This window comes from Chaetura pelagica, unplaced genomic scaffold, assembly GCF_000747805.2.
Source record: "Chaetura pelagica isolate M959 unplaced genomic scaffold, ChaPel_1.0 scaffold104, whole genome shotgun sequence".
Taxonomy (NCBI): Eukaryota; Metazoa; Chordata; class Aves; order Apodiformes; family Apodidae; genus Chaetura; species Chaetura pelagica.
The window spans coordinates 10,463,456-10,490,964 of record NW_009953786.1 but is presented as its reverse complement, the minus strand read 5'-3'; the positions used below and the strand labels follow the sequence as shown (position 1 = coordinate 10,490,964).

The 27,509-nt window shown below is 37.7% G+C and overlaps 1 protein-coding gene across 1 annotated transcript in view; it reads right to left on the bottom strand.

Annotated features, from left to right (window-relative positions):
* Positions 1-2,472: 2,472 nt before the first annotated feature.
* Positions 2,473-27,509, bottom strand: part of DTNBP1 (dystrobrevin binding protein 1) — a 69,500-nt gene continuing 44,463 nt past the window's right edge. Inside the window, exons 7-9 of the mRNA XM_010000947.1 lie at positions 8,463-8,618; positions 4,551-4,694; positions 2,473-2,720 (exon numbers count right to left, since the gene is read on the bottom strand). Coding sequence (XP_009999249.1) covers positions 2,473-2,720; positions 4,551-4,694; positions 8,463-8,618 — 548 coding nt within the window. The remainder of the gene's footprint in view (positions 2,721-4,550; positions 4,695-8,462; positions 8,619-27,509) is intronic.

Sequence of the window (27,509 nt, the reverse complement as noted above, 5' to 3'; positions counted from 1 at the left end):
AAAGAAAAAAAAGAAAAAAAAAAGAAAAAGAGAAAAAAAAGTGATTGAAGCCATAAGTGCTTCTTTGTCATAGACGTGCAATCTTTCTAACATTCCATTTCCATTCCACTGCTGTTTTTCACACCTTCCACACAGTCAAGCATTAATTTTTTTTGTTTTGAATTTGTTTCATTATATGATCACATTTAGAGCCACTAGCAGGTCTGCATATTTCTTTTGAATGTGAAAATGCATTTGCTTTCATCTTGTCTATTTTTTCTCTTCATGTTGTAAAAAAAAAAAAAAAAAAAAAAAAAATCACACCTTTTGTACATATGCCTGTAAATTTTTTTAAATACTTGAGCCTTTTCTTGGGGTGGGGGGAGGGATGGCAAAGAGACAAGATGAAGAAAAGCCTTACGTTTCACTTTCTTCATCGGTTGGATTGGATGCTTACAGGGTTTTTCTTGTAACATTTATAAGTGCTGCTTACATCACTGAACAACAACAAAAAATAATAATGGAGTAGCTGTTGCCCTTTTCTGGTTGTGTGTACAGTATGTGTGGAATAAAAAAGGGAAAATGTTTTCACAAACTGTTTTGTTTCGTAATTGAATTCAACAAATACCGTAGCTACCCATATTGCACTGAGCTTGCCAGTGGTGACTGTCAGGAAAGTCCTATAATACAGTTTGTTGGTTGTTGTTGCAGAAGACTGAACTGTTTTGGAATATTTAACAATAACATAAACAGAGTCAAGTGTTTTCAAATGTGGTTGTCTGGTTTTTATGGCCTTGCTGTGTACTTTTCCCTCTTGACAGTAAACTTCTGACTATGGCTTACAGTTTGACATTTAATTTATTAGCGCTGCTCTGCTCTCTTTCCTTGTAAGGAAAGACTTCATGTTGTTTATTGCCAGTTTTTTGTTTACTTTCCAGGTTTGTACTACGAGGTTTAATAAAAAAACAAAACTTTTTGGACATTTTGTCTGTCTTCTGGAAAGTGAGTGAGTAAAGTAAGTTCCTTCAAGAACAATTTCTTTCTCAATAGCTGCTTTGCTAAATAGTATCTAGTAGTAGGCAGGGAGCTGCAAGGATGTTTCCCAGAAAGGGGTCAGGAAACACTTTGTCAGGTAACAGGAGTTAAAGTGAATCCTTAAGGGAACTGGCCACTTCCCAGCTGGCAAGCAGCAGGGGATGCCTCATTCCCAACCATTAGATTTGCCAGGGCAGGTCTTTGGAAAGGAGCTACATCACAGCTTGTCCTTTTACTTTACTTACGCTGTTTCTGATTACATTCCTTCCCTCTGTGCATGAAGAGCAGGAGCCAGGAGCCTTCTCAAAGGAGAGCAGAGCCCTGCAAACAGAGTGTGAGACTTGACAAGAAACAGGTGTTAGACATGTTCAGACCTCAAGTTTAGAGAGAAAAATTACTGCAGAAAAAAATGGCAGTAAGGTGACAAGGACTATAGGGCCTAAGGTTTATAAAATGTGCACAATTTATAATATAATTCAGATTTATCTCCCTTAAATCACTGGATTGCATCAGTGTAGTCAAACATTACCATGGAAATATAAATTACACTGGTGCTCAGTATAAATAACCATTTTTTTTCCTTACTGTGAAATTAGTCTCCTCTGTTCACTGCCATCGATAAAATATTTGGGTAATCAAGTAAAAGACAGGGTTGGGATAGAAATACTTTATTTTATCTCAAAAGAGGAGTAAGTTTATACAGTGCTAAGATATCTGCTCCATGAGGAGTGTAACATTTCAATACACATCTCTCCTCCTCTTCAGTTTCTTTTTTTTTTTTTTTCCTTAACACCTATGATAACTAAGTTGGTCCTGAATAAGAAGTGTGAGAGAGTAGACACTGCTGCATTAATAGACAAAGGCAGTAGGCAGACAGTAGGTAGTAAAGAGTAGAAAATAACTTTTCATTTTGGTTTGGATCCTAAATCTTCAGTTGCAGCAGCTGAAAACATGCAAGGAACAATTTGGGTTCAGTGTTACACATCAAGTCTAAGTCTTTACCATCAGCCATTTAAAGGTTAGTGGTCAACTTGTAGCTTTCTCCTTTAATTCTCTTATACATAGTATATACAACAGTTCTACTGCTCCCCTCAGCCCCAAGACTACTGTTAAAGTGTGTGTGCTTTAGGCTTTTTTTTTTTTTTTTAAAAACCAACCCCCACATGACTGGCAATTTTGTAAAAAGGCTGTATTACTAAAAAAAAATGCATAGTATATACAACAGTTCTACTGCTCCCCTCAGCCCCAAGACTACTGTTAAAGTGTGTGTGCTTTAGGCTTTTTTTTTTTTTTTTTAAAAACCAACCTCCACATGACTGGCAATTTTGTAAAAAGGCTGTATTACTAAGTAAAAAGGTCTGGCTGTTATGCTTGGTTAGCAAATGGTTACACAGGCAAGCTCTTCATTCACTTGTTCATTCATTCAGAAGTCATTCTTAAAGGATATGGTTTTAAGATTCAAATAGTTTGAGAGTCACTTTCATCACTAACATCTGACGCGCCCTTTCTTTCAGCTACAGCAGCAAGAGCAGTGTCCACTTGAACTTCCTCCTCGTCAGACTGAACAACTGGAGACTCTCCTTCACTTGCATCTTGGCTGGCAGAGTCGGTGCAGGTCGAGGACAGGGAAGACAGTTTCTGCCGTAACTCAGACTGGCTTGGAACCTGAAGACTTATCTCACTGACGTAGGTGCTGGAGTCGGGCCCTTATGGGTGGAAAAAGAACAACAGCAGAAGTCAAGCTGTGGCTCAGCAGGTGAACAGAGATGTCAGGATATTAACTGAGCTATACATTACATTGTAATGTCTTGAGCTGATGGCAATTTTTACCAGTTAAGAAAATAACTTGTGTGTACTCTCTGGTAGTCAGTAAAAGGGTGAAACAAACCTTTCCCTGACTGACCCAGTTCTCCACCTACAGCAAAATGATGAGTTACCTTTCAGCCATCTCATTTTTCTGAGAATAAACACTATTGCATATTTTGCCTTGATAATAGGGTGCAAAGCCCTTAGAGCCAGCACAAAAATCCCTTCTAATTCAGAGGGAAATGAATCCTCTGGAACAACAGTAAAAGATGCACAAGACTGTTCCACTGCTGTAGCGGTAACTGCTGAGGGAGGGTTAAGTCTTGCTGCAAGCCTGTCCAACCTCTGCCTGAAGGTTACAGTGCCAGCACATCACAGCACCAGTGCATTATAGCGCAGTGTATGTGCAGATAGAATATAAATATATATCCACACATACACACTGTAGCACTTGCACAAAGTCATTAATGCAGTTAAGGCCACTAATTTTTTTGCTTTTCTAGGAGAAAACAACCACATCTACTAAGTAGTTTCTACACTTCCATACAGAGATAATCCACTTACTCTTATTTGTTGCTAAGACACAAAGCTTCTTGGTCCAACATCTGCCAAAGATGCAGCAAGGGGAAGGAAAGCAGTCCTAGACTCTCTCATTGCTGGCCTGCTCTGTGATCAACTGTCACAATGCACAAGTTGGATGCCTACCCAAAACCAGGCATCTGATATTAATTTTTGCAGTAAAACCTTTAGTAGTCAAGTGTGCTCTGACTACTTTTCATAAGCTTCTCATGTTCACAGCAGGTAATCATCACCTTTGCACAGAGAGGAAGAAAACTACCCCAGGATATTATTAACATTTTTTCTTGCTATATCCCAAAATACAGGAGAGGTCTTAAGGTCTACTGCTTCTTCACTGGAAGTACTTTTATAATAGTATTTCAACCTGTATTTTCAAATGAAATCTAATTACACTCAAAGGAGCTTCACCATCACCCCCAAGAAAAGTTTTTTTTGACTCTTGGGAAAAGGCATTTTAGTACTAAAATAAGTTTTTAATTAAGAAAGCACACTTCCCTAGTGGATAAAGTATCCAGCATTACTAATCCCCTGCTTTAAGTAGATGCCTTATCATGCTTCAATTTGCAAAGTTTAAATCTGGTTTTGTTCCTCAGAACACGTAAACAAAATTTCAGATTAAGATTAATTAAATCCAATTTAACTAACATTACTAGTAGTAAGAAGGCTACGTGGAAGAGCTGCAGTGTCAGAATGACTATTCAGAAGCTTCCAGTACATTCTTATGATCCATGCATATGAACTACTGTGCTGAACCACATCTCTCAATATCTCCTACTGAAGTTCTAACAATATACAACTTCAAAAAGCCAAATCCTGGACAAAGTCTAAGAAAGCAGTCTTAAATACTTAGCTACTACAAACTTTCTATTGTTAAAATGTCCTCTCTAAACTTTACATCAAGAAAGATGCAACTTACTGTGGCAAATACAACATGAAGCTGTAGCAACCAGATGAAAAAAGAGACAGTCCAGAAATACCAAGTTATTTTGCAGCAAACACACTGTATTACAACTAAGGGTTAATGCTTTGTAAACCACTAATAAAAACCACTCAATCCTCATGAAGTATAATGTTGTGTGAGATAACATCATCCATTACAGATGAGAATAATTTCAGTGATTCATTGCTTTAGCTCATTATTAGTATCATACCCAGCATGGGAGAAAGCATATTATTGTCTTCGCCTCCTGAGTTTAAGAAGACATCAAGTGCCTCTTGGTCAGACATGTCCATGAGGTCCATCTGTTCCAGCATGTCCACGTTCACCTCCATGGAAGACATACTGCCAATAGGTTCTGCAGTAAAAACAGTGCAGTGAGCAAACTGACAGTCAGTCCCATGGTGTTCTTACCTAGAAAGGCTTCAATCGCTGCTACAATCATCTGCATTAGTAATAATGGAACTAGTGGAACTGGACAGGGAAGGAGCAACCCACAGGAGCTGCTCAGCAGCAACCTCAGCCCCAATCCAAGAGTGCTCTGCAGTCTTTGTTATGATCCATCGCTGTTTTGTCAAACAGTGTTTTTAGCAACAATATTTATAGCAAGAGCAATGTCAGAAAAATGGTAGGATGGGGCTTAGGGACAAAGATCAAAACTTTCCATTTTGTAACACTCCAACTCTCTTGACTAGAAGGCTTTTTAGAGAAAAACAAACACATTTAAATGCACAACCACTAAATGTCAATACACAAAGGGACATGAACATTCAGAAATAAGGATTAATGTTAACAGAGAGCAGCTGTTCTTTCTCCTCAATCAACTGGTCTAACAAATTACAGTAGTCTGCAAAACCTAGACTGCTGCCCAATGTCTTCACTCAGCATGGGGATTTCACATTATTAATTACTTAAGCAAATGACTTATTATTGTCAATATTATACCGACAATTCACAAGGGAATTAAATACTTGGGGAAGCATCTTCTTCCTTGAACAATAAAGCATACAAAGAGAACAAGTAAGTTCAGGGGTACTCAGATTTAGGTTCAGTTGCTGCATATATAACATCAATTATCCCAACAAACAGTTTAATGGTTTATTTAATTAATTTAATGGTTAATTTAATGTAATTCAATAATTGCACTATTAAAAACCTTCATATATGAATGGGGATTAAATCCTATAATTTGATTATTGATATACCCCCCCATACACTATAGCTGCAGGATCAAATCTTCCCTAAAAGCAGTTATTTGATGGGTTCTGCATTATTCTGCAAAGCTGAAGTTCAGATAGTTAGGTGTTCTAACCTTCTAACAGAGCCATGCATCCAGCACTAACTAGCCAGTGACAATGCCCAATTTTAGCTTCAGAGGCCTATCTATATATATATAAATAAATTAGGAGATCCAAACTTGATTCCTTTCTACACCTAAGGAACTTAAATTACATATCCCACTTCTCAGGTGGCTGTCCTAGCAACCAATCTAGAGTATCTTCTAGATAAACATTCATAGCAGAGAAACTGAAACCTTGGATTGTATTCCCCTGCTCTGACATTACAAATCATAGCAGAAATGGTCTCGGAGTAGGGACAGAACCCCTACGTTTATTCCCTGCTACATGAGTGATGTAATCTACTGCTGGCTTGCTTTTCGGTCCTACAATCCCTAAATTTTGGCCCAACAGACAGATACCTCCCACACAGAACTGTCTGTAGTCAATGCCATTCTTGTGCTTTGGGAGATGCCAGATTTGAGTAATCTCATAAGGAGAGAGTTTAATCTGATCTCCTGCGTCCTTATCGCATACTCTGTATGTTACATAGACAATGGAAATAGTCACCACCTGGGAATTGTTTCGAAATACAAGATTGGATCTTTTGTCTGCACTTTTAAAATTCTGCTGAGGCACCTCCTGACACGTGACAATCCCAGGCTTTGGAACTCCAGTGTACAGAAGTGGCCACATCCTTCCGTATCTTTATAGATATGGATGCACTCTTCAGCTGCAGAGAGAAGTGCTGTTCCAGATACACTTCAGTGCTTTGCATTTTCTCAGACAACGAGCAGAGAGTCTGATTTTCTAAGGTGTCTAGTTCCCTTGGAACCCACAGTTTCAGGAGCTTATCTACCTGAAGTTTCAGTTCCACTTAGGAAGATTTTAGACACTGCAATTCTTCATCTGTAGTATTAAAACCACTGCTGGTACAGACCCCTCAACAATGTTCTCCAGCTGTGAGTTTGAGGATTACAAAGAAGGTATTTTAAAACTTGCCTCGCCTCTCTGTTATCTGCAAGTATCCTGTAGAAAGGTATTGCTCCATGTCCTGCTGGAAGGCTTCTTCAAAGAACTTCTGACGTTCCTTTAGCTTCATCTGCTGGGTGTGCTCCATATCCAAAACCTTCTGTGCATGTTCAGCATCTAGCTCAGCTGAGCATAAAACAAACAAATCAAATATTGCATGTACATCCCCCTGACTCAGAATTTTAAAGCTACTGAACCAGTTCAACACTGACAAGACTGCACTTGAGGCTATTAACACAGGCTGTTATAAAAAGAGGGTTACTGTGCTTTGCAACTATATTTTAAAACTGACAGGATAAGAATACTTTATTAGGCAGCATGACCTTCACATTAAAGTGAAGTCATAGCTATTACTCTTGAGGCAAGATACAGATTTCTTGAACTGTATGAACAGCAAGACCCTAAAGCACTGCCCATCAGAATTTCAGAATTCTGCCAAAAAAGCGCTATCAGATAATGATGCTCCTATTACTCTTGAGGCAAGATACAGATTTCTTGAACTGTATGAACAGCAAGACCCTAAAGCACTGCCCATCAGAATTTCAGAATTCTGCCAAAAAAGCGCTATCAGATAATGATGCTTCTGCTGCTGTGCATACCTAATACACAGAAAGGAATACTTTGAATATTGCAGCACATTTCCACTACAATACAACTGAAAATATATATATATAGATATATATAGATATATATATATATGTATGCTCATGTATACAAACATACAAATACACATACATATGGGTGTGCGGACACGTGTGTCAGATTCTGGCTTTGTCAGCCTTCAGACACACTGGAAAAAGACTGTGAATTATTCTGCAAAGCTGAAGTTCAGATAGTTAGGTGTTCTAACCTTCTAACAGAGCCATGCATCCAGCACTAACTAGCCAGTGACAATGCCCAATTTTAGCTTCAGAGGCCTATCTATATATATATAAATAAATTAGGAGATCCAAACTTGATTCCTTTCTACACCTAAGGAACTTAAATTACATATCCCACTTCTCAGGTGGCTGTCCTAGCAACCAATCTAGAGTATCTTCTAGATAAACATTCATAGCAGAGAAACTGAAACCTTGGATTGTATTCCCCTGCTCTGACATTACAAATCATAGCAGAAATGGTCTCGGAGTAGGGACAGAACCCCTACGTTTATTCCCTGCTACATGAGTGATGTAATCTACTGCTGGCTTGCTTTTCGGTCCTACAATCCCTAAATTTTGGCCCAACAGACAGATACCTCCCACACAGAACTGTCTGTAGTCAATGCCATTCTTGTGCTTTGGGAGATGCCAGATTTGAGTAATCTCATAAGGAGAGAGTTTAATCTGATCTCCTGCGTCCTTATCGCATACTCTGTATGTTACATAGACAATGGAAATAGTCACCACCTGGGAATTGTTTCGAAATACAAGATTGGATCTTTTGTCTGCACTTTTAAAATTCTGCTGAGGCACCTCCTGACACGTGACAATCCCAGGCTTTGGAACTCCAGTGTACAGAAGTGGCCACATCCTTCCGTATCTTTATAGATATGGATGCACTCTTCAGCTGCAGAGAGAAGTGCTGTTCCAGATACACTTCAGTGCTTTGCATTTTCTCAGACAACGAGCAGAGAGTCTGATTTTCTAAGGTGTCTAGTTCCCTTGGAACCCACAGTTTCAGGAGCTTATCTACCTGAAGTTTCAGTTCCACTTAGGAAGATTTTAGACACTGCAATTCTTCATCTGTAGTATTAAAACCACTGCTGGTACAGACCCCTCAACAATGTTCTCCAGCTGTGAGTTTGAGGATTACAAAGAAGGTATTTTAAAACTTGCCTCGCCTCTCTGTTATCTGCAAGTATCCTGTAGAAAGGTATTGCTCCATGTCCTGCTGGAAGGCTTCTTCAAAGAACTTCTGACGTTCCTTTAGCTTCATCTGCTGGGTGTGCTCCATATCCAAAACCTTCTGTGCATGTTCAGCATCTAGCTCAGCTGAGCATAAAACAAACAAATCAAATATTGCATGTACATCCCCCTGACTCAGAATTTTAAAGCTACTGAACCAGTTCAACACTGACAAGACTGCACTTGAGGCTATTAACACAGGCTGTTATAAAAAGAGGGTTACTGTGCTTTGCAACTATATTTTAAAACTGACAGGATAAGAATACTTTATTAGGCAGCATGACCTTCACATTAAAGTGAAGTCATAGCTATTACTCTTGAGGCAAGATACAGATTTCTTGAACTGTATGAACAGCAAGACCCTAAAGCACTGCCCATCAGAATTTCAGAATTCTGCCAAAAAAGCGCTATCAGATAATGATGCTTCTGCTGCTGTGCATACCTAATACACAGAAAAGGAATACTTTGAATATTGCAGCACATTTCCACTACAATACAACTGAAAATATATATAAAAAGGAATACTTTGAATATTGCAGCACATTTCCTCAGTTTCTTAACTGAAAATATATATATATAGATATATATAGATATATATATATATGTATGCTCATGTATACAAACATACAAATACACATACATATGGGTGTGCGGACACGTGTGTCAGATTCTGGCTTTGTCAGCCTTCAGACACACTGGAAAAAGACTGTGAAGAATACCCCATGTGTGGTGCAGGCACGTACCCAAAGAGGCTGTAAGGGCAGCCTGAGTGGCCAGGAGGCAGGTAAACAGCACCATTTGCAATGACACCACTACACACTTATTAACGTCAATCTACGTGGTCTTCTCTGCATACAGCAGCAAAGAGCTGCCAGAAGATGATGATACCGACACCAAAAAAGCAGTGTCCAAAGCCACGAACTACTAACACAACACCCAGCAGCAAGGCTTGTACAGACACAACCAAGTTTGCGTATACATATCTACACTGAGTCTCTTAGCAGTTCCTCTCTCCTCCTACAGTGAAAGCAGGATTAGACCGCACATCACTAGGACTCCTTCCCTCCTGGTTTGCTCTACAGGGGTCCAGGGGATGTACAAAGAAAAGCATCGTGCTGTTCAGTGAAGAATAACATCACGTGGAATAAAAAAGATGTGGTAGCTATTGAAGTACTAACCACCAGCCAGACCACTCTTAAAGCATGCTTTGGAAACAAAAGGTTTTCAGGAGGAATATGTAAACCAGAACCCTTCCTGTCAGAGTCCTTTGTCCATTTTTCTAAACCAGACTTATGATTCCTCTGATTACAATTTAAAATAAATAAATAAATAAAAAATTCTAGCTGAGCTGCTGACGGGATGGATTGGGGCAGCAGTGAGAGGAGTTGCTGGACTGAGCTCTTCTGCCCATAAAGGGAAGCTCCAACAAATACTGCTGGGTAAAAAAAAATTCCAAGCTTCCACACAACAGACAGACACAGCCAGAATATGGCATCCACAGAGATAAATGCTGAGAGCGTAAGGTTGTCTAGAACAAGCATCATGTCAGTCTTTGAGAGAAAATGTAGTTAATGATATTTTACAAGAAGGAAACTAATTAAAAGTATTTGCCATTATGGAGATTATTATCCAAATGCAAAACACATTTTATGAAATCAGGAAGAAACATCAGAAAGCAGTAATTCACTCCATTAACTGCATCAAGGTCACAGACCATATACAGAAGCAACTGAGCTGTGATAGTTGCCAAGAGGAGCCATAAAACTGGACACACCTAATTAAAGCATCAGTAAATAAACTTGAAATATGCTTACTAAAGCAGATTTCATAAGTAAAACATCAGTGTATAATAGGGAAGGCATTTTCCTTTAAGTAAACACACCTTTATATCAATTAAACTGTAGTGTATAGATTCCATGCTCCTTGAAATGGTTCCTTTACTGCAATCCTGAATGATAAGCAATTATTTATAACCTTGTGTATGATGCAGAAATGCTATCTAATTATAATTTAAAAAGCCAGCAGCTCTCACAGACAACAGAAATGTCATGTCTTTCTCATAATATATTGTGACAGTTTTGCACGCTATGTTGGTACTTTCAGGACAGTTTTAACCCAAGAACAGAGGCAGTATCCAAAAAACTTAGGAGACTGATACAACTTCTTTTCTTAGCACTGCACTCTCTGTTTTTTTCATTTTGCCTAAGATGTCCTGTTAACTATTGAAATTGTCACTGGCTAAAGCTAAATGCTAACAGCTGCCTGCTGTGCTGACACGTTCTAAAGAAACTCAAAATGCATTAGCTGAAGAGTTGTCATAGGCTTGTTCTTCACAGTCAGCTTCTGAGAATTATTATTAAGAACCTTGCTGCATGAATTCACAGTCTGCCAGGCGTAAGATAATTTTCTTGGCTAAGCAAAACCAAACTCACACATATGGTGTTCCTGTTTGTTGTCAGAAATGCTAAGGATGGCTAGATGAAGCTAATGGTCAAACCTGAAACACCAGAAAAATGGGTATATTGTTTCTTTTAAAAAGCCATTCAGAATTATGTTTTCCATAACCTAAGTGTAGTTTTACATGCTTATAAAACACTAAACAGAGAGGGCACCAAAGGAGTTCTAAGACAGACAAGAGTATCATCCATATACCATCATATACTGTTCATGTCCACATATGAATTATTCCTAGGATGCAAACAGAGACCCGATACACTTAAAATGCTACTGCATTTTTCATTTCACCATAAAATTGTACCTTTGAACTAGCAGCTGCACCTATTTCTCAATCACACTACTGTGTGCAAAAAAAAAAGCAGACTACACAGAAAATGCTAATTCACAACTTGATGCAGACATAGGAGTTGCCATGATAATCCAAATACAAGGCAACTTCACTTCCAGACCAGCTATGGCTCTCAAGAGAACAGAACTAAAAGCAGGCAAAATATTTCTTAAAAACTGGGAACTCAGGTGCTGAGGTACAGCCTTCAGCCCCCTCCCTGGGAGCAGCCCCACGGCCAGCCTGCAGCTCACCCCCCTCCCAGCCACACTGCAGCTTCCAGCCTGCCTCCTCCCAGCCACATTCCATTTTCTCCAACACTGCTGGACCAGGCACTCTCCTGACCCTTGTGTGCCTCCCCACAAGCTGCCTACGTTTTGACCTGTTTCACAGACGCTGGAGCATGGAAGTTGGTCCTACCACCCTGGAGTCAGTCACCCCAGCCTGAAACAGCCTCTGGGGCCGTGCTGCCCTCCCTACCGAGGAGCTGCCCTGCTCTCACCTCCTCCAGCCAGGTGAGGATTTATCACAAAGTTTCAGGCAATGACTCCTCCAAACACCTCAGCAGGACAAAAAGCTGTAGTCATCACCTGCTTCTGCTCCTGTGGATCTGCCTGTATCAGCTAATAGGACCTGGAAAACTGTACCAGCTGATTCCCATCATTAAAAGCACTACTCTGTGCTCTTAATGGTCAATGAAAAAAATATATAAATCAGTGTCCAGAGTGTATCCCTTAATGCACTGACCTTCCCTATAGGCATTCCCCCTCTCAGCCTTTTTATTGGGAATAAAACAACACTATTTAGCTGTAAAAATAGGCCAAAGACTTTAAAAATCAAGACAAGACTAGAAGCATAATAATATTATCCGGTACTACATCCATGTTTTCACATTTCTGTTTACATTTCTGGCTACCTTTCTGCAGCCACAAGCTGTCCTAAGCAGACTCTGTACTCCTATAACAAGATAGATTTATTAAAGCCAGGACCACATGAAAGATAATTTCTTAATGACTTTATACTTTGTTTAGAAATGAACTGTATACTTCTTGGAAAACTTCTCTCCCCTATCTTAAGTGTTTGAACTAGACACTACATGAATCCAGACTTCAAAGGAACAAATTACAGTAGTTTTTATATATCTTATAATAGCTTATATATACCTTAAGTGTTAAGGACCCTTTTTTGTATCATTCATATGCCTGATTGACACTTGCTACAAACTAAAATTCTGTCGCATTAGCTAATGCTTCTATCCAAACAATAAGCTAAATGACCATTTTACACTTGAATGTAAACAATTTTCCAGTTATAAACAATAACTTTCCTAAATAAATATGGCTAAATAAAAAATAATTAGAATAATGACTATAAAAAAGCCTCAGCAATTGAAAACACTGGTTCTTGAGATTACTAACACATCCCTTACACATAATGTGAAAGATGTCGTTGCCCAAATGTTTTTTGCTGCTTTCATACTGTTATACAATTGATTTACATTCCTTCAATTAATTTATGATGTTATTATAGTTCTCAGAAGAACTATATAATCTCCCTAAAGAGGGAAAGATACAGAGTAATAAAGCTGGAGCTCAGACTAAATGTCCTTTTTCCATCCCCTCTATAGTTCATCTGTTTTTTTTTGTATAATCTCATGCAACCAGACCATCAAATGTGTGCAAATATTCTTCTAAGGCATTTCTGCTTTCACTAAAGATACCAAGAGTCTCAAGTACCCCTCATTGAACTGACTCCAGGCTTTTGATGTTCCTCCTGTACAGGGGGGGCCCAAAACTGGACACAGCATGTAGACATGCTGCAAAGGGGAGGATAATCCTTTCCCTTGATCTCCTGGCCACGTTCCTGTGCATACAGCCCAGGATGCTGTGGCCTCCCCTGATGCCCAGCAAGCTGCTGTCTTGTGCCCAGCTCACTGCCCACTGCACCCCCAGGGCCTTCACTCAGGGCTGCTCTCTAATCAGTCCCCAGCTGGTCTTGCTGCAGGGCCTCTTCCTGCCCAGGCATGGGGTTTTGCCTTTCTACCTGTTGAACTTCTCAAGGTTCCCCTCAGTCTGCTCTTCCAGCCTCTCCAGGGCCCCCTGGATGGCAGCCCTGCCCTTGCCCTTACTGACTGACCTCCCCAGTTTGGTGTCATCTGCAAACCCAGGGAGAGTGTGCTCCACCACCTCCTGCAGGAAAGACCTGCCTGCTGCTTGTTACCAGCCCCCAGGTGGAGTATGACCCATTAACCACTACCCTTTAAGTCAACCAGTTACTTATCCATCTTGTTGCCCATCCACCCAGACTGTAACAGCATCATTCAGCCACAAGAGACTGTCAAAACCTGTTAGTAAGCTGGCTATTCACTTTACCACTGAAAGTCTTCAAAAATCAGAACAGTAATAGCTTAGAAACAGACAACAGAAGACAGGTAACTTTTCAAGTGCATTATAACTTAGCAACTTATACTTGCAATTTGCTTGTTACATACTCTTTTAAGAAAAAAATATCAAAGTAAGACAAGACATCTGGGACTGCTTCAAAGAATGCAGTTTTTCTCAAAAATGTTTAAATTATTCTTAACAGAATTTAGGATACACTTTGATAATATGAGGGAGGAAGCTCACCAGAGCACACTTGCACTATACTTTGCTGACAAGTGGGAGAGACTGCTGGCAAAACTTAAAAAAAAAATATTGTAAAATATGTGAATTAGGTGCAGAGTCCTTCTTCCAAATAGGAGTGAAAACAAGGTATAGCCAAGTAATTACAATCAAAAAAATTAAGTCTGGATTCACAAGAGCATTAAGTCATTATTTCACTGGACTTCAAGGACAGAAAGATCATCTCTGTAGGAAAAAATATAGACAATTCCAAATGAGACTTACTGTCTGACAACCTTCAAAAGCCTGAATTTTCATTATGGGTATTTGACTACAATTAAGATTGTAAAAACTATTTTAATTAAAATAGTTCTTCATTAAAATCAGGTATTAAAAATGACTGTATGTATTCCTTGATAATTTCTAACTATTGTTTTTATAGATCGCATTGGAATATGAAATCTCTAATCAGCCCAGAAATCATCTAGTCAAGAGGAAAAGCAGAGGTTTTACGAGTGCAGAGAAATTATAAATTGCTGGATTAACAGTTTCAACAAGCTGGCTTATGTTGGAAATTCCCTCTAAACAAACAAACTGCTTATTTGAGATCCTTAAAAAATACAGAATGAGCCTAAATAAATATCAGAATAAACCACAGAAAATAACTGCCTGTGTATGCCAAGATTTCAGTTAGTAAAGCAGCACCTGGAGGAAGAAACAGCTTCCAACCAACGCAACAGGAAACACAGCTTGGGAAAAGGTTCCCACATAAATCCAAACTTGGCTACCAGGAAATCATCATAATGAAGAGATACTAAAAATATGCTCTACCAAACAGGAAATGTATGAATTGGTTCTAAAAATGTAAATACATCTAGAATTAAAAAAAATCAAAACACCCACATAAACTTCATAATCATATGCCTCACAGTATGTGAGAAGAATATTAGAGCTTGACAGAATTAGTATCTTTTAGGCCAGCTAAACCAAAAGTTCTTGCATTTACATTTATTTTAATTTCATGGTTTTCTTCAGCTGTCTTGTACTTTTTAAAGCCTTGGAAAGTATGACATGACTTTTCCAAGGCAGACCAGTGGCTTGCTACTCTAGGTGAGAATATACCCTAGCTATGGACAGAATGCACGCTGCTTGGGTTCATCTGGGTTTTTAAACAGTTAAGGATGGCCCACACTGTGATTAATTAATTTAGGGGGTCAGACAAGCCTTGAGCATCTGAAGTTTTATATAAAAGATTAAACCCTGCCTTACCAAGCTGTACTTTTTTGCAACAAAACAAAGAGAACATCCTATGTAGCAGCTATATGCCACATTATATTCTTTAGATTGCTTTCACCTTCATCTATTCTCTGCAAGCTTAAAAATACACCAGGCTGAGGACTCCTCTGCAAGGTTGTTCACAGCAGCATAATGGACTCTTGTTTCATAACTAGATCTACTGTGGTTCAGAAACAGTAAGGATGCTTTTGGCCACTCTATTTGTCATAAAAAAACCATCCTGAAACCCGAGTGCATATGGCTACTTCTTGAATTTTTAAAATGAAGAGCAGACAAATTTTCATGCCTGTGAATGGGGTAATCAGGAACAATTTTAGAATTGTTTAAAATTGTTTTAACCATAGACAAAATCATCATGAATACACTGTTTTACAGCACAACAGGGATCTTTTTCCACACTTGCTTCAGTATTTTCTTCCCTTCGGATGTGCAAATGCATGTCTTGCAAAGGATGATAATGCTACAGCAAAAGCTTGAAGGAGGCCCAGACTTGACTGCTTTTGGGTTAACAAATCTACAATTCACTATCTTCCAGTTTCCTGGTTCAATTTCATTTATGGTCCCAAGAAAACTAAGTGACAATATCTGTCTTTCTAGAAGACAGGACTTAGCAATGTGACTTCAGTGGGATACTCCTCAATTTGCACAGGACAAGCTCTGCTAGGAAGAAGGTCTTTGAACTCCCCCATTCTTCCTTAAGTCACATTTCTGCTCAACTGAGAGAGAAGAAAAGGTGACAAGGGAAGAATAACATTAAGCTGAACCCCCCTAGCACAGAAAGTAAGTTTTAAGTAAACAACACTACAACCATCTCAGCTCACATGCTTGTTTCCTGCCTCCCTGTAAATCCACCACTTATGGTATTGTAAGAACAGTAATTCTGTTAGTAAGCTGCAAATATTTATTTTCACTCTAACTAAACCTGACAATGTCACACATATCTTCACTATATATAGGTTTATTTGTGAAGACAATCCAGCTTTAAAATCTAGCCACGCACTACAGAAAAATCCCATTACAGAAATTATACTTGCAAACATTTCAAATGACTCAGCACTGGACTCCTGTCATGAAAAGCTGTATTTGATGCATACACTCTCCGACTACCGTTTTTTTCTGTCTCACTTCAAAATACTCATTTTCAAATAGAAAAACTCATCAATACTGAATCTAAACCCAAAGTACTTAAAATAGAAACCATAGCATTGCAGTAATCCATGAAACAGTCCCAAGTAAGATTAATAACATCCCATCATCCGGGTACAAATTGATCTATCAAACAATTTAATTGCTATTTTCCATACTGAAGAGAAAACCACCTTTGTTTTGGAACTGGAAGGCTCTTAAAGATGAAGCAAATGGCTTCTGCTACTATCAGAATAGTGCTAATCTTAACCTTTCCACAACTCCAAGATACTTCCTTTCTAGATCAAATTATGGGCATGTGTAGATACATAAATAAGTTATGAGATACTGCTTTGCTGTCCCAACATATTGTACACACGTTGAAGTTATGGGTTCACAACATGGCAAATCAGTCAGGTATCAGCTTTCACTTGTCCTTAAGAATTACACCAAGCACCAAACTCTTGTTCTGGTGAACCTATTCTTCAGCCAAACTAGAACCATCTTCAGATACACAGACTAGTGGAAAATAGCATTAATTGATTAGCTAAATCCCACCTCAAAAAACCTGAAGGTGAATAAATTATTATCTTTCTTACTAAGTGTTTTAATCCATATATTGTTTTCAGAAGAATCAGTTTTTGATCTGAACATGCAAGATACACCCTAGTCTCCAGAGGGAAGGGTAGGGCCTGCCAAAGAATCCTACAGGCTTCAGAGCCAAAAGAAATAAGCTGCTGATTCAGAGTCTCAGTATAGTTCAGTTTAATCTTATTTACTTCATGTTGACAGTGACATATGTTAGACTTAAAGGGGGCTTTTTTTTTTCAGATAGTTTAATACAAGTCTTAGGTACCATAAGCAATGACTGTTCAATCAGAATCAGAAAAGAAAAAAACCTCTACCTTTCATAAAAAAATTATGTGACCATTTGAAAGAGAATTTTGTTTTTTTCACATCTCTTCCCCTTGGTAACACATTCAGCATGCATTATGAAAACTGCCTTTCATACCACATTTGCTTTACAAATGTGTGGCAAATAACACTGTGCAATGATGAAGCTTCTATGTCCATCAGAACTCTTCAATAGTGAAGGAGATAATTTTGCAAATTCAAATTATACTTGAAGCATTTGATGCAGGAAAGCGTTTCAAATAATCAGGCCTCTCTCATCTGAATCAGTCATCAAACTAAAGTTCTGAAAGCACAAAGCCTGTGAGTGTTCCTGCAATCAACTGCAAGATCTTCTCAGTTATCAGCAGGGGTTTTCTGATCATGTAAAGTACATTAGGGCTTCAGCACTAAAACTTAAACAGAGCTTTAACAATGCCTAAACTTCACACTTTAAACAAGCAACAAATACATCCCTTCTTTCAGCGAAAACAGGTTGTGTCCAAAGATATACATGAGGTCCTTCTGCTGCAACATGCATGTCTACCTGTTTGGAGTAGGCTCAATCAGTGCAAAAGGACCAGGGATTAACTACAAAAGGAATAAATAGGAGAACGCACTGGGGGATTTTTGCTGGGGTTTTTTTGTTGTTGGTTGTTTTTTTTCCCAACTTCTTTCTGTTTTAAGTATAATTGGGGAAAAATTCTACAAATTCAACCTAATGTTCAAGTAGTTAGAACTGCAGGACAATTTGTGAAATCCTGCTCCTCCTCACATAGAAGCCTAGTTTGTTTACAATGTAGACAGTTCACATACAGTAATGTTTTAAAAAGACCATAAGCCAATCATTTTATCAGTAGCACAAACAGTATACTTGAAGTATTTGTTTTTTCTTGACAACTTAGTCTATTTTCTCTCCCATTGCTGTCAAAACGACTCCTCCAATACAAAAAGTTGCTATTCACTCACTACTTATTAATTTATAAAAGTTAAAAAGGACCATTAGGTCACAAATCCTGTCCAGTTCAAGACTATTCAGTAGTGTCTCCAAATGAAACACACTACAGACTATCGTTAGCAATCCCAGTGGTGAGTAAACACCTTTGTTTGGTATGATCAGCAAAACAGTTCTGAAGTACTGCTGCCTCTAACAAGCTAGCGTTCAATAGGATCCAAACAGTTTCTATAAAATAGTATGTTATGAGAGGGGACTAATTTGCATCAGGGATGTGTTGCCAGCTGAGGCATTTTAAAATACATGCAGTACTGCATATTCATTAAGCACTGAGTATCAGTTATGACAGACCAGCTTATTTTAAAATTCCTAAATTCCCCAATGCAAAAAAAAAAAAAAAAAAAAAAAAAAAAAAAAAAAAAGATGGTATCATTCTTTTAAAAAAATCAAATGTGTAACAGTGCTATTTACTAGTAAAGCTAATTTGCAATACTGGCAATGACAGATTTTTATAATCTCTTCAAACTATATTATAATACTATGTTACAGAAGTGTTGTTCAATTAATAGGTTCCTTTTATTTTCAGCCAAATGGACAGTAATAACTTTACGGGCATAATAAAAGGAAGACAACCAAAACAAAATTCATACTAAATTTCAAACAGAACCGTGTGTGGCTGAACTTAAAGCAAAATTTTCAGAATATATTACTTATTTTCACAGCTAAAATGCCTCATTTTCTATTAAGGAAAGGCATTACATAACAAGAAACATGGTATCTTATAATCAAAGTGCAGAAATATATATCACTGCTTTTTTTTCCATACAACTTTTTTTAAAAAACAAAATGGCTTACGTGAAAGAGAAAAATTACTTAGTTAGGGCATGGATTGTGATACAGAGGTAAGGCAATTTTCAGTATTCTGTTCAAAAGAAAGGATATCCAGTTTAAAATTTTTAATTAAACAATTTAAGATTTCTTCCATGCATCTAGTTTTCATATACTCAAAACCATTCCACTTGCTTATTAATTTTATTTTTTAGAGAATAATAAATGGTCTGTAGCTCAGAAATAACAGACCTTAACAAAACCAGCACCCCAGAGGAAACTTCCAACTTTCAAAACACAGCTGTCTTTAATTAGCTCAACTGTAAGAATACAAATCTTTTGATGATCTTGAAAAATATTTCAGATAAATCTTTTTGGAGGGAAAAAAAATGTGTCTTGAAAGATGATTTGCTCCCACTGGCTTGCTGACTTATTTGCGTGCAATCTTCTAGCAGAATTTTTCCAAATCATTCAAACTTGCAAGTTCAAATCTTGAAGATGGAATAAACATCATCATTATATATAGTGTCATCAATATATATAGTGTCAAAGCCCTTCCACAATTTTACTGCTAATTTGTAACAGTTTGTACAGCTTTGCAATGTCTATTTTTTTAGAAAGCATTTACAGACAAACCTTGAAGGACAAATCATGTGACACGGGCAGATAGGAAGACAAACAGAAGCCTACCTTCATTACAGCCTTTAAACTATAACAGAAGAGTGTTTCTAGTTTTACTTTTTTTTGTTCAGCCCTGAGGAACGTCTCATGCTTTATACCTTCCTGGATTTCTGTATGCAGCATGGTAGCCAATATTTGCTACTAATAAGAAGGGAAGACACCAGGTCACAACGTATCAGTAGTTTTCACATTTTCACTCTGACATTCAAGGTTTAACCACGTTTATTCTTTAAAGACAATCAGACTAAACTAGTGTATCACTGTTGGCAAAGTTGAGGGTGATCACCATTACCCCAAAGATCAAACCTGATTTTATGGTATTAGATCAAATTGACACTGCCACACCAAGGAAGCACTGCTGGCTGAGTAAAAAAGTCTCAGTACTTTTGTCTTCTAGATCAAATAGTTTCACAGTTCCAAAGAAATCCTTCTGGTGGTTTGTTTTTTGTTGTGGTTTTTTTGTTTGTTTGGTTGGTTTTTTTTAAGATCATCCATCATCTGTCCTCCTGCAGCCAGCACAGAATGGACATCAGGTGTAAAACCACACTGTCAGCTCCAACTAACACCATAATGGCAACTATGTTCACTCTTGATGCAAATCAAACCTATTTTTGCAGCTTGGCCATGAATTCATCAATGGCAGCATGAGGCACAAAATTATGTGTAATTTTCAACTATGCTCATTGCTTTGCAGTAAAAAGTAAATTAATTTCTAAATTTTGCTATTCAAATCAGAATCAAACTGATTTAAGTGAATGCAACATGAATTTTCACATATTGTGTTAAGTTACTTTAAAGAAATTGTGCAAAAATTTAGCAGGTCTTTTCTCATGTGTGCTAGACCAAAGACCTTGGTACCGTTAGACTAACTGATTAATTTAATTGAGATTAATAGTTAAATTCATTTGGATTAAACACAGCTAGGCAAGTTTTATTGGTTAACATAACTAAGTAAAACTAGGTGATTTGTAGCCTCATAAAAAGGACTTAATTAAGATATAAGATATCTAGTGTTCACAGTTTTACACCTGCTTCTTATTAGGAGAAATCATTATCACTAACACAACATAAGACTTATTAGGTTTAAGAAACTATTAGTTGCTTAGCCCAACACCTCAATGCATGTATAACAAAAAGAGGGACACCCACGCAGCAAACGTGGGAGAGCATGGAGCAGATGCATGATGTTACTAATGCCTCAGTGGAGCACTAAACAAGAGAGAAATATGAAAGGAGACAAAGTAAAAGAAATTAAGATGGGGCACGGGCAGAGGGGAAGGGCAACTGGCAATTCAGATAGTCTAAAAGAGCTAATAAGTAAGATATGACCCTTTTTATTCTGTATTTCTTAAGTCTGGTAGAGATTAAACAAGTTGTGAGGAGAAAAACAAAACTAACCAGGAAAAAGAAATTTAAAACAGAGGCACAGAAGGCTTTGCCATACTGAAATCAAACACCAAGAACAAAAAGCCACTGCAATAAAATCATCAGTTACCAAAGAAATACACACTATTGATGATACTCTGTCAGACAAAAAAACCAAGAGACTGTAGGAGCAATTACAAGTGAGACAGAAAGCACATACCGTGTGACCATCAATAACTAAACCCGATGCCTGTAGTAAAAACGAACTGACAGATGACACCTAGAATACTGTATCTTGTTCAAGCAAACAAAGAAAACCCACCTAAAGGATGTGTAGACATCAAAGTGACAGTGAGGAGTAAATAAAAGCAGAAATTCAGGAAGCTGATTAAAAGTACTTGCAAGGAGGAAGGAAAAAGAAAAGGCGCTGACTGAAGAGGAAAGTCAATATAAATATGACTGAAGCCTGTAAAATAATGCTTCCTATGAGATAATTCCTTTCAATATACGCAGCTATTTGAAATCTGTCTCTCATCCCCTTCACCCCACCTTCATTTCTTCCAGTGCATGGACGGCCATGCAAGTCTGCAACATCTCCTTCCACCTCTTAGGACAGCAAGCCCTTTTTTGTGCCTGTGATGCAACACACTACAAAATGCAGAATTAATTTCTCTGATATGTATCAACCTACTTTGACCATCTGCATGCAGTTTAAAAAACTTAATCTTTAGGCCAACTGAAAATACAGATTACTTAATTATAATATTTACTTTAGTTCCTGAATATGTACAAGGCACTCCTAATTAAATTTTAGATTTTGTTCTTTAGAATATTTTAGCAGTAATTAGTCAGGAGTACTTTAAACCTCACAAAATGCATGCACATTTCCTCCACTGCATAAACAAGCAGTTGATTTCTGAAAAAGTTAAATTTCTTACCTATTACTGTACTTCTCTAAACAGAACCTTTCTGTATTAGGTGCCATCTTCCAAACCAATGACAATCACATGTCATACCTTTACAACAGGTATAGCCACCCATACCTGTAGCAATTCAAAGAGCTCATACAGAACTGCACTACGATTCTGAAAAAGACGGTAAAACTGCTGAGTTTTAAAGCACTAGGATAAACTGGAAGCAGAGCTATGCTGGCCAATTTTTCCTCATTTTAATATCTAAGCTTGCATAATATGCCTCTCAAAAGCCAAACACCCACTAATTTTAGAGAAGGATATAATTAGAACAAAATATGGCCTTTATTAAATATAAATTATTTGTTCCTAGCACATTCGGCATGACAGTGGGAAAACAATGCCTTCAGGCCATCATTATATCTGCCCTGTTTCCTTCTCCTTTCTTCCCGTCATTATACATCTGCTTTGTCAGCCCCAGCAGAATCCAGTTTCCATGGGCAAAGAGATTTGTTCCCTCCTCTTTAGAGCAACCAACAGTATTTCTATTTTACACTAACACAAAAATAAAATTATGAAGCTTGAGATTTAAGCTTTCAACAGAGACTGAAGGAGAACATTTCTTATCTCTTAGTTGCTGCTTTAGACTTCAACAGATGACACTGCATTTGATTTCACTGGCTTCACAGAGGGAAAATTTAGTTCATAGTCACGAAGACTAAAATTTATTTTTTAAGTAAAAGATCATGGAAGTGGGTTACAAAGAATATTATGGGATCCAAATGTGATGCTTAAGGCTTTGGGATGCCTTTCAAAACCCAAGTAAGACAGGTAAGATGAGATAGTGAAGGGCAGTTAAAGAACAAACTCCTCACAAGGCTTTAACACAGCAATGATCTTATCTGTCCTAGGGCTTGGCTAGCAAGAAACCTTTGGAATGAAGAGCATCACAGCTATAAGTTCTTCCACAGGAAACACAGCAGGAACAGCATCTGGTACATGCACTGCCCTCAGTATCAGTTCCTGAATATACTGGGCATTTTAAACAAGGCTTGAGGTGGGGGTGGAAATCAACTGTGGGGGCAATTCCTGTACTATTGGTACAAATATTTTGCCTTCAGGATTGAAAGAATGATGTAACAAGGTGTTCAGCAAGTGTTGAACTTCAACCTATTGTGATTCTCTTACAAACTATCAAGTCTGTTTATAATAGTGACTATTCAAGGCTAATGAGAACTCAAGCATGCATAAGGAACCAAAGTATCATTATTATAATTTCATGCTCTATAAAACTGTAGATGTTTGGTAAAAAGCCTCCTATTTTGAAACACGCTTGCTGATATTATTCCTTTTAAACTATTTTTCATGTGTATCTTATTTATTAAGCAAGTTCCCTTGACAATACATGTATTTATATATGCAGCAAATGCAGTATCAACATCAAGCACTGCCTGCATCACACAGAGATGAAGCTAACCACAACGTGCTGAGATTTTTTGTCCAGAAGGAAGAAAGCACAAAGACTTGATAATACATCAAACTTATATTTTCAAAATAAAATTGATAAATTTGGAGCATTAGTCAAGAAAACAATCAGCTCTTCACAGCCAATCATAATATACAAGTTTACAGATTTTAATGAAGCATCAATTAGTCCCTTTCTTTCACTTAAAAATCCGAACTATCAAGTCCTGTAAAATGCTATTTGTCTGCGTATATTCAGAACAAGGGATTTTTTTACACCATTAATCTATTTTAAATAATGTATATTTATTTAAATGGTTAATTTTTAGGAATTAAATTTTTATATTGTAATATATATAAAGATGCAAACCCCATAAGTCAATTTTAATAAAGATAGATGCATACACGTGAACTGCATTGTGCTCAATGTATTACAAGTAATTTCACATATGACAGCCATAAGTACTAGAGGGCTGGAATGAATTGCATTGTGCTGAAGAAGTTTGCAAGGCAGCAGTTTCCACTTACCATTCAAAATAGGTCAGAAATTGTATGCTTGCATACTGCTATTACAATCCATTTTTTAAAGTGACAACTGTAATCATATCAGCAGATATTAAAGATGGATGGCCTGCTTTTTCTAACACTGGTTTAATGATTTCCAAATAGTAAATTGAATTATGATACTCAGCATAGGGGAAAAATACCAGAAAAAAGCCTGAGAGAGATTGCATTTTATAAGAATGCACATATAGTAATGTATGTAGAAATTAAACCAGGATGTGTCATTTTTAAACCTGCAGGTAAAATGAAGAATATATATTTAGAACAACCGCCCTATAGTAGTATAGGACATGTGATGATCCTCTATTTGCAAATACCTCTCATGATCGGATCAGGAGACAGTGAGTTCTGCTCACATTTAAAGTAAGACTTCAATGTAGGGCATTTCACATTTAATTTTCTCTTAAATATTCAATAGTCCTAAGCAGCTGAAAAGTTTCCTCCTTCACCTTTATTCACCTATAGGAGCAGACCTTACAGATCTGAAAGAAAGGCAGCAGTCAACTAGTCATATCAGCAGAACTATAAGTATAAATGGCACTGAGTGACTGAGCAAATTAATACCACTACTTCCCTGCCTCCCAAAACACAAGCTACTCAACTACTCAAGTCATTACAAATTATATTTTTGTTTCAATGCTAAAAATAAAAAAAAAATAGACAATTTTAAAAAGTAATAACTGTTGTAGCCCAGAAACTGAGCTACCTTCTCATTCAAGAAAAGATCTAGAGGTCAGAACTGAAGCCTATCAAGTAAGGCAGCAAAAAGACACGCTATCTGCACTTTCACTGCCCCTGCTGCACTCATCCTGAAGATGAATACAAAACTCAAGATTTTTTCATAGAATCATTTTGATTGGAAAAGACCTTGAAGTCCAACCATTAACCTAACGTTGCCAAGTCCACCACTGAACCACGTACCTAAGCGCCACATCTACACCTCTAGGAGTGGTGACTCAACCATCTCCCTGGCCAGCCTGCTCCAGTGCATCACAACCCCTTCAGTGAAGAAATCTTTCCATATAGCCAATCTAATCCTCCCCTGGCCCAACTTGAGGCTGCTTCCTCTTGTCCTATCACTTGTAACCTGGGAGAAGGGACCGATCCCCACATCACTACAACCTCCTTTCAGATAGTTGCAGAGAGCAATAAGGTATTTCTGAGCCTCCTTTACTCCAGACTAGATAACCACAGTTCTGCTCCTTCTAAGACTTGCACTCTAGACCCTTTGAGAGCTTCATTGCCCTTCTCTGGAGACACTCCAGCACCTCAATGTCCTTGTAGTGGGAGGTCCAAAACTGAACACAGTATTTGAGGTGCAGCCTCACCACTGCCTGTACCAGAGCACAGGGGGGTGATCACTTCCAGATCACTTCAGGATTTTTGTAAAGAGATGAAATATGAAGTTGTGCAGTAACTAACTTTTCAAGTGTTATGCAGATGGACTATGCCTAGCCAAGAGGTAACAGCAGAAAATAGCAATGTGAAGTAGCTGAACTATGAAATATAAACTGTGTTAAGTAGTAATGAAAAATACTTCTCTAGATATACAAACTTTTTTAACTTGCAGAATTTAGCAATGTCAGTATGAACTTGGAGCCTCCTGAAGTGTAAGATTCCTAACAGAAACAAAATATTTGTCCAATATAGTCTCTAAAAAGTCACAACACAAAGAATTCTTAAAATAGAAGCTTGCAAAGCGCATTATATTGTCAGAACAAATCTGTCTCCATCCCACTAGAGATGCTAGCTCGGTGATCCACATATCTTTTAAAGGAAAAACTGTCCTAGAACCACTACTTGTGGGCTTTAATGAAAAGTTCTGGCAATTGTCCAAGACTCTGGAAGGGAGGGCACACAGCTTTTTACATTTTCTTTTCAGGTCATGACATAAGAGATCACTCTGATGTCCCCTGATGCTCCATTTACAAACACAGAGGGAAGACAGCAACTTGTACTTACAGAAAAAAAAGCAAGACACTTCTAAAAACAGTGCTACATTGTACAGAAACTCCATGCTTACACAAATTACCTAGCATTTTTCACAGAGCTTATTAAAACATAAAACTGAGAAAATATCACATACTACATGGAACTAAAAATCAAAGGTAAACCAGCATATTTTTCTTCATGGTAAGTATGCATTCCTAGCAAACAGAGATGTTTTTGAATTGAAAATTTAATTTTTCACAGGCAAATGAAAAAAACCCAATCATATTTTTATTGAATTTTATCCTGTCCCCTAAGCTTAGAATATGAAGAGGCATGTTTCTCACAGAAATGACCAGACTGAGTTGAAGATCAGAGCATTTTAAAGTAGTAAGTGATATATGGAGCTTTTGTCATCTCTGAAGGAATCCAAATTGGATTTGGGCCTTGGGATGTGGTTTAAGTCTTTTGGCAATGATAAATCAAAAAGCTTTCCCACATTTTTCTCAGACTCGACCTTTTTAACAAAGTTAACAGTTACATAAAATCTTGTGGCTTTATATATGACACTCTACAGTAGCCTCTGCCAGCAGCCAGATGCCGTATTACTTTCTATATCAAAATAGCAACTTAGACTGATGGGTAAGGACATCACTGGAACAGGGATCCAATTTACATTTTATATATCTAAAATTTACATTTATATATACAAGAAAGTTTCATGTTAGTCATCAACTACTAAATTTATACCACAGGGCTATTTTCACCTTCTGTAGATGGAAGAGCAGCAGTTCCCAGGAAACTCACAAACCAACAGCTTATGAAAGAAACTTTTCTGCCCAACAGATTTCAGAAGTTGTTCCAATACTCGTATGTTCCTCCTCCCCAGTAATCTGATGAGTAGGTTAAGTCAGAAAACAAGTGATGCTAGTCAAAATAAAAGATTGAACAGTATCACAACTCAGGCAGACTCTATTTTCAGTGCTTATAGGATTTTAAAAAGCCTCTTTGCTGAATTAATGCTAGAACAGTTTGACACAATTAAAAATTAGCTGGAGGCACTCTTATTACTGCAAAACAAAGCCCCCAAACTGCTCCACCCCAACACATGCTGGCCTTTCAGAATTTTTCTCATTTTCTTGATGCTAATTCCTTCAACATGTTTACACGTAGAAGTCCCCCACCCCATCAAGCAAGACAAGCTCTCCTAGTGTCTTATGAAATGAGCTCTCTTCTCATAACTCAATCACTTCTCTTACACCACTTCTCATTTGCAGCTATCCGCTGGAAATCTCAGGACTGATCCATGCCTTGATGTTATTTACCCTATTCACAGTTTTAATGCACCTCAATAGTAAATTTCTCAAGTACAAGTTTATGATAGATTATTTTCCTTCAAAATAACTTTTGCTCAATAACCTGTCACTTGCAGAACTTCTTGGATTGCTATGAACTACCAGAGAACAAAGTTTAAATCTAAATACTAATAACAACAACAACAATATCAATAATATCAACTACAACAGTTATTATTATTATTTTCTGCATGTTTTACTGCTGTTTGTTAGAGTCACTTGTTCTCAG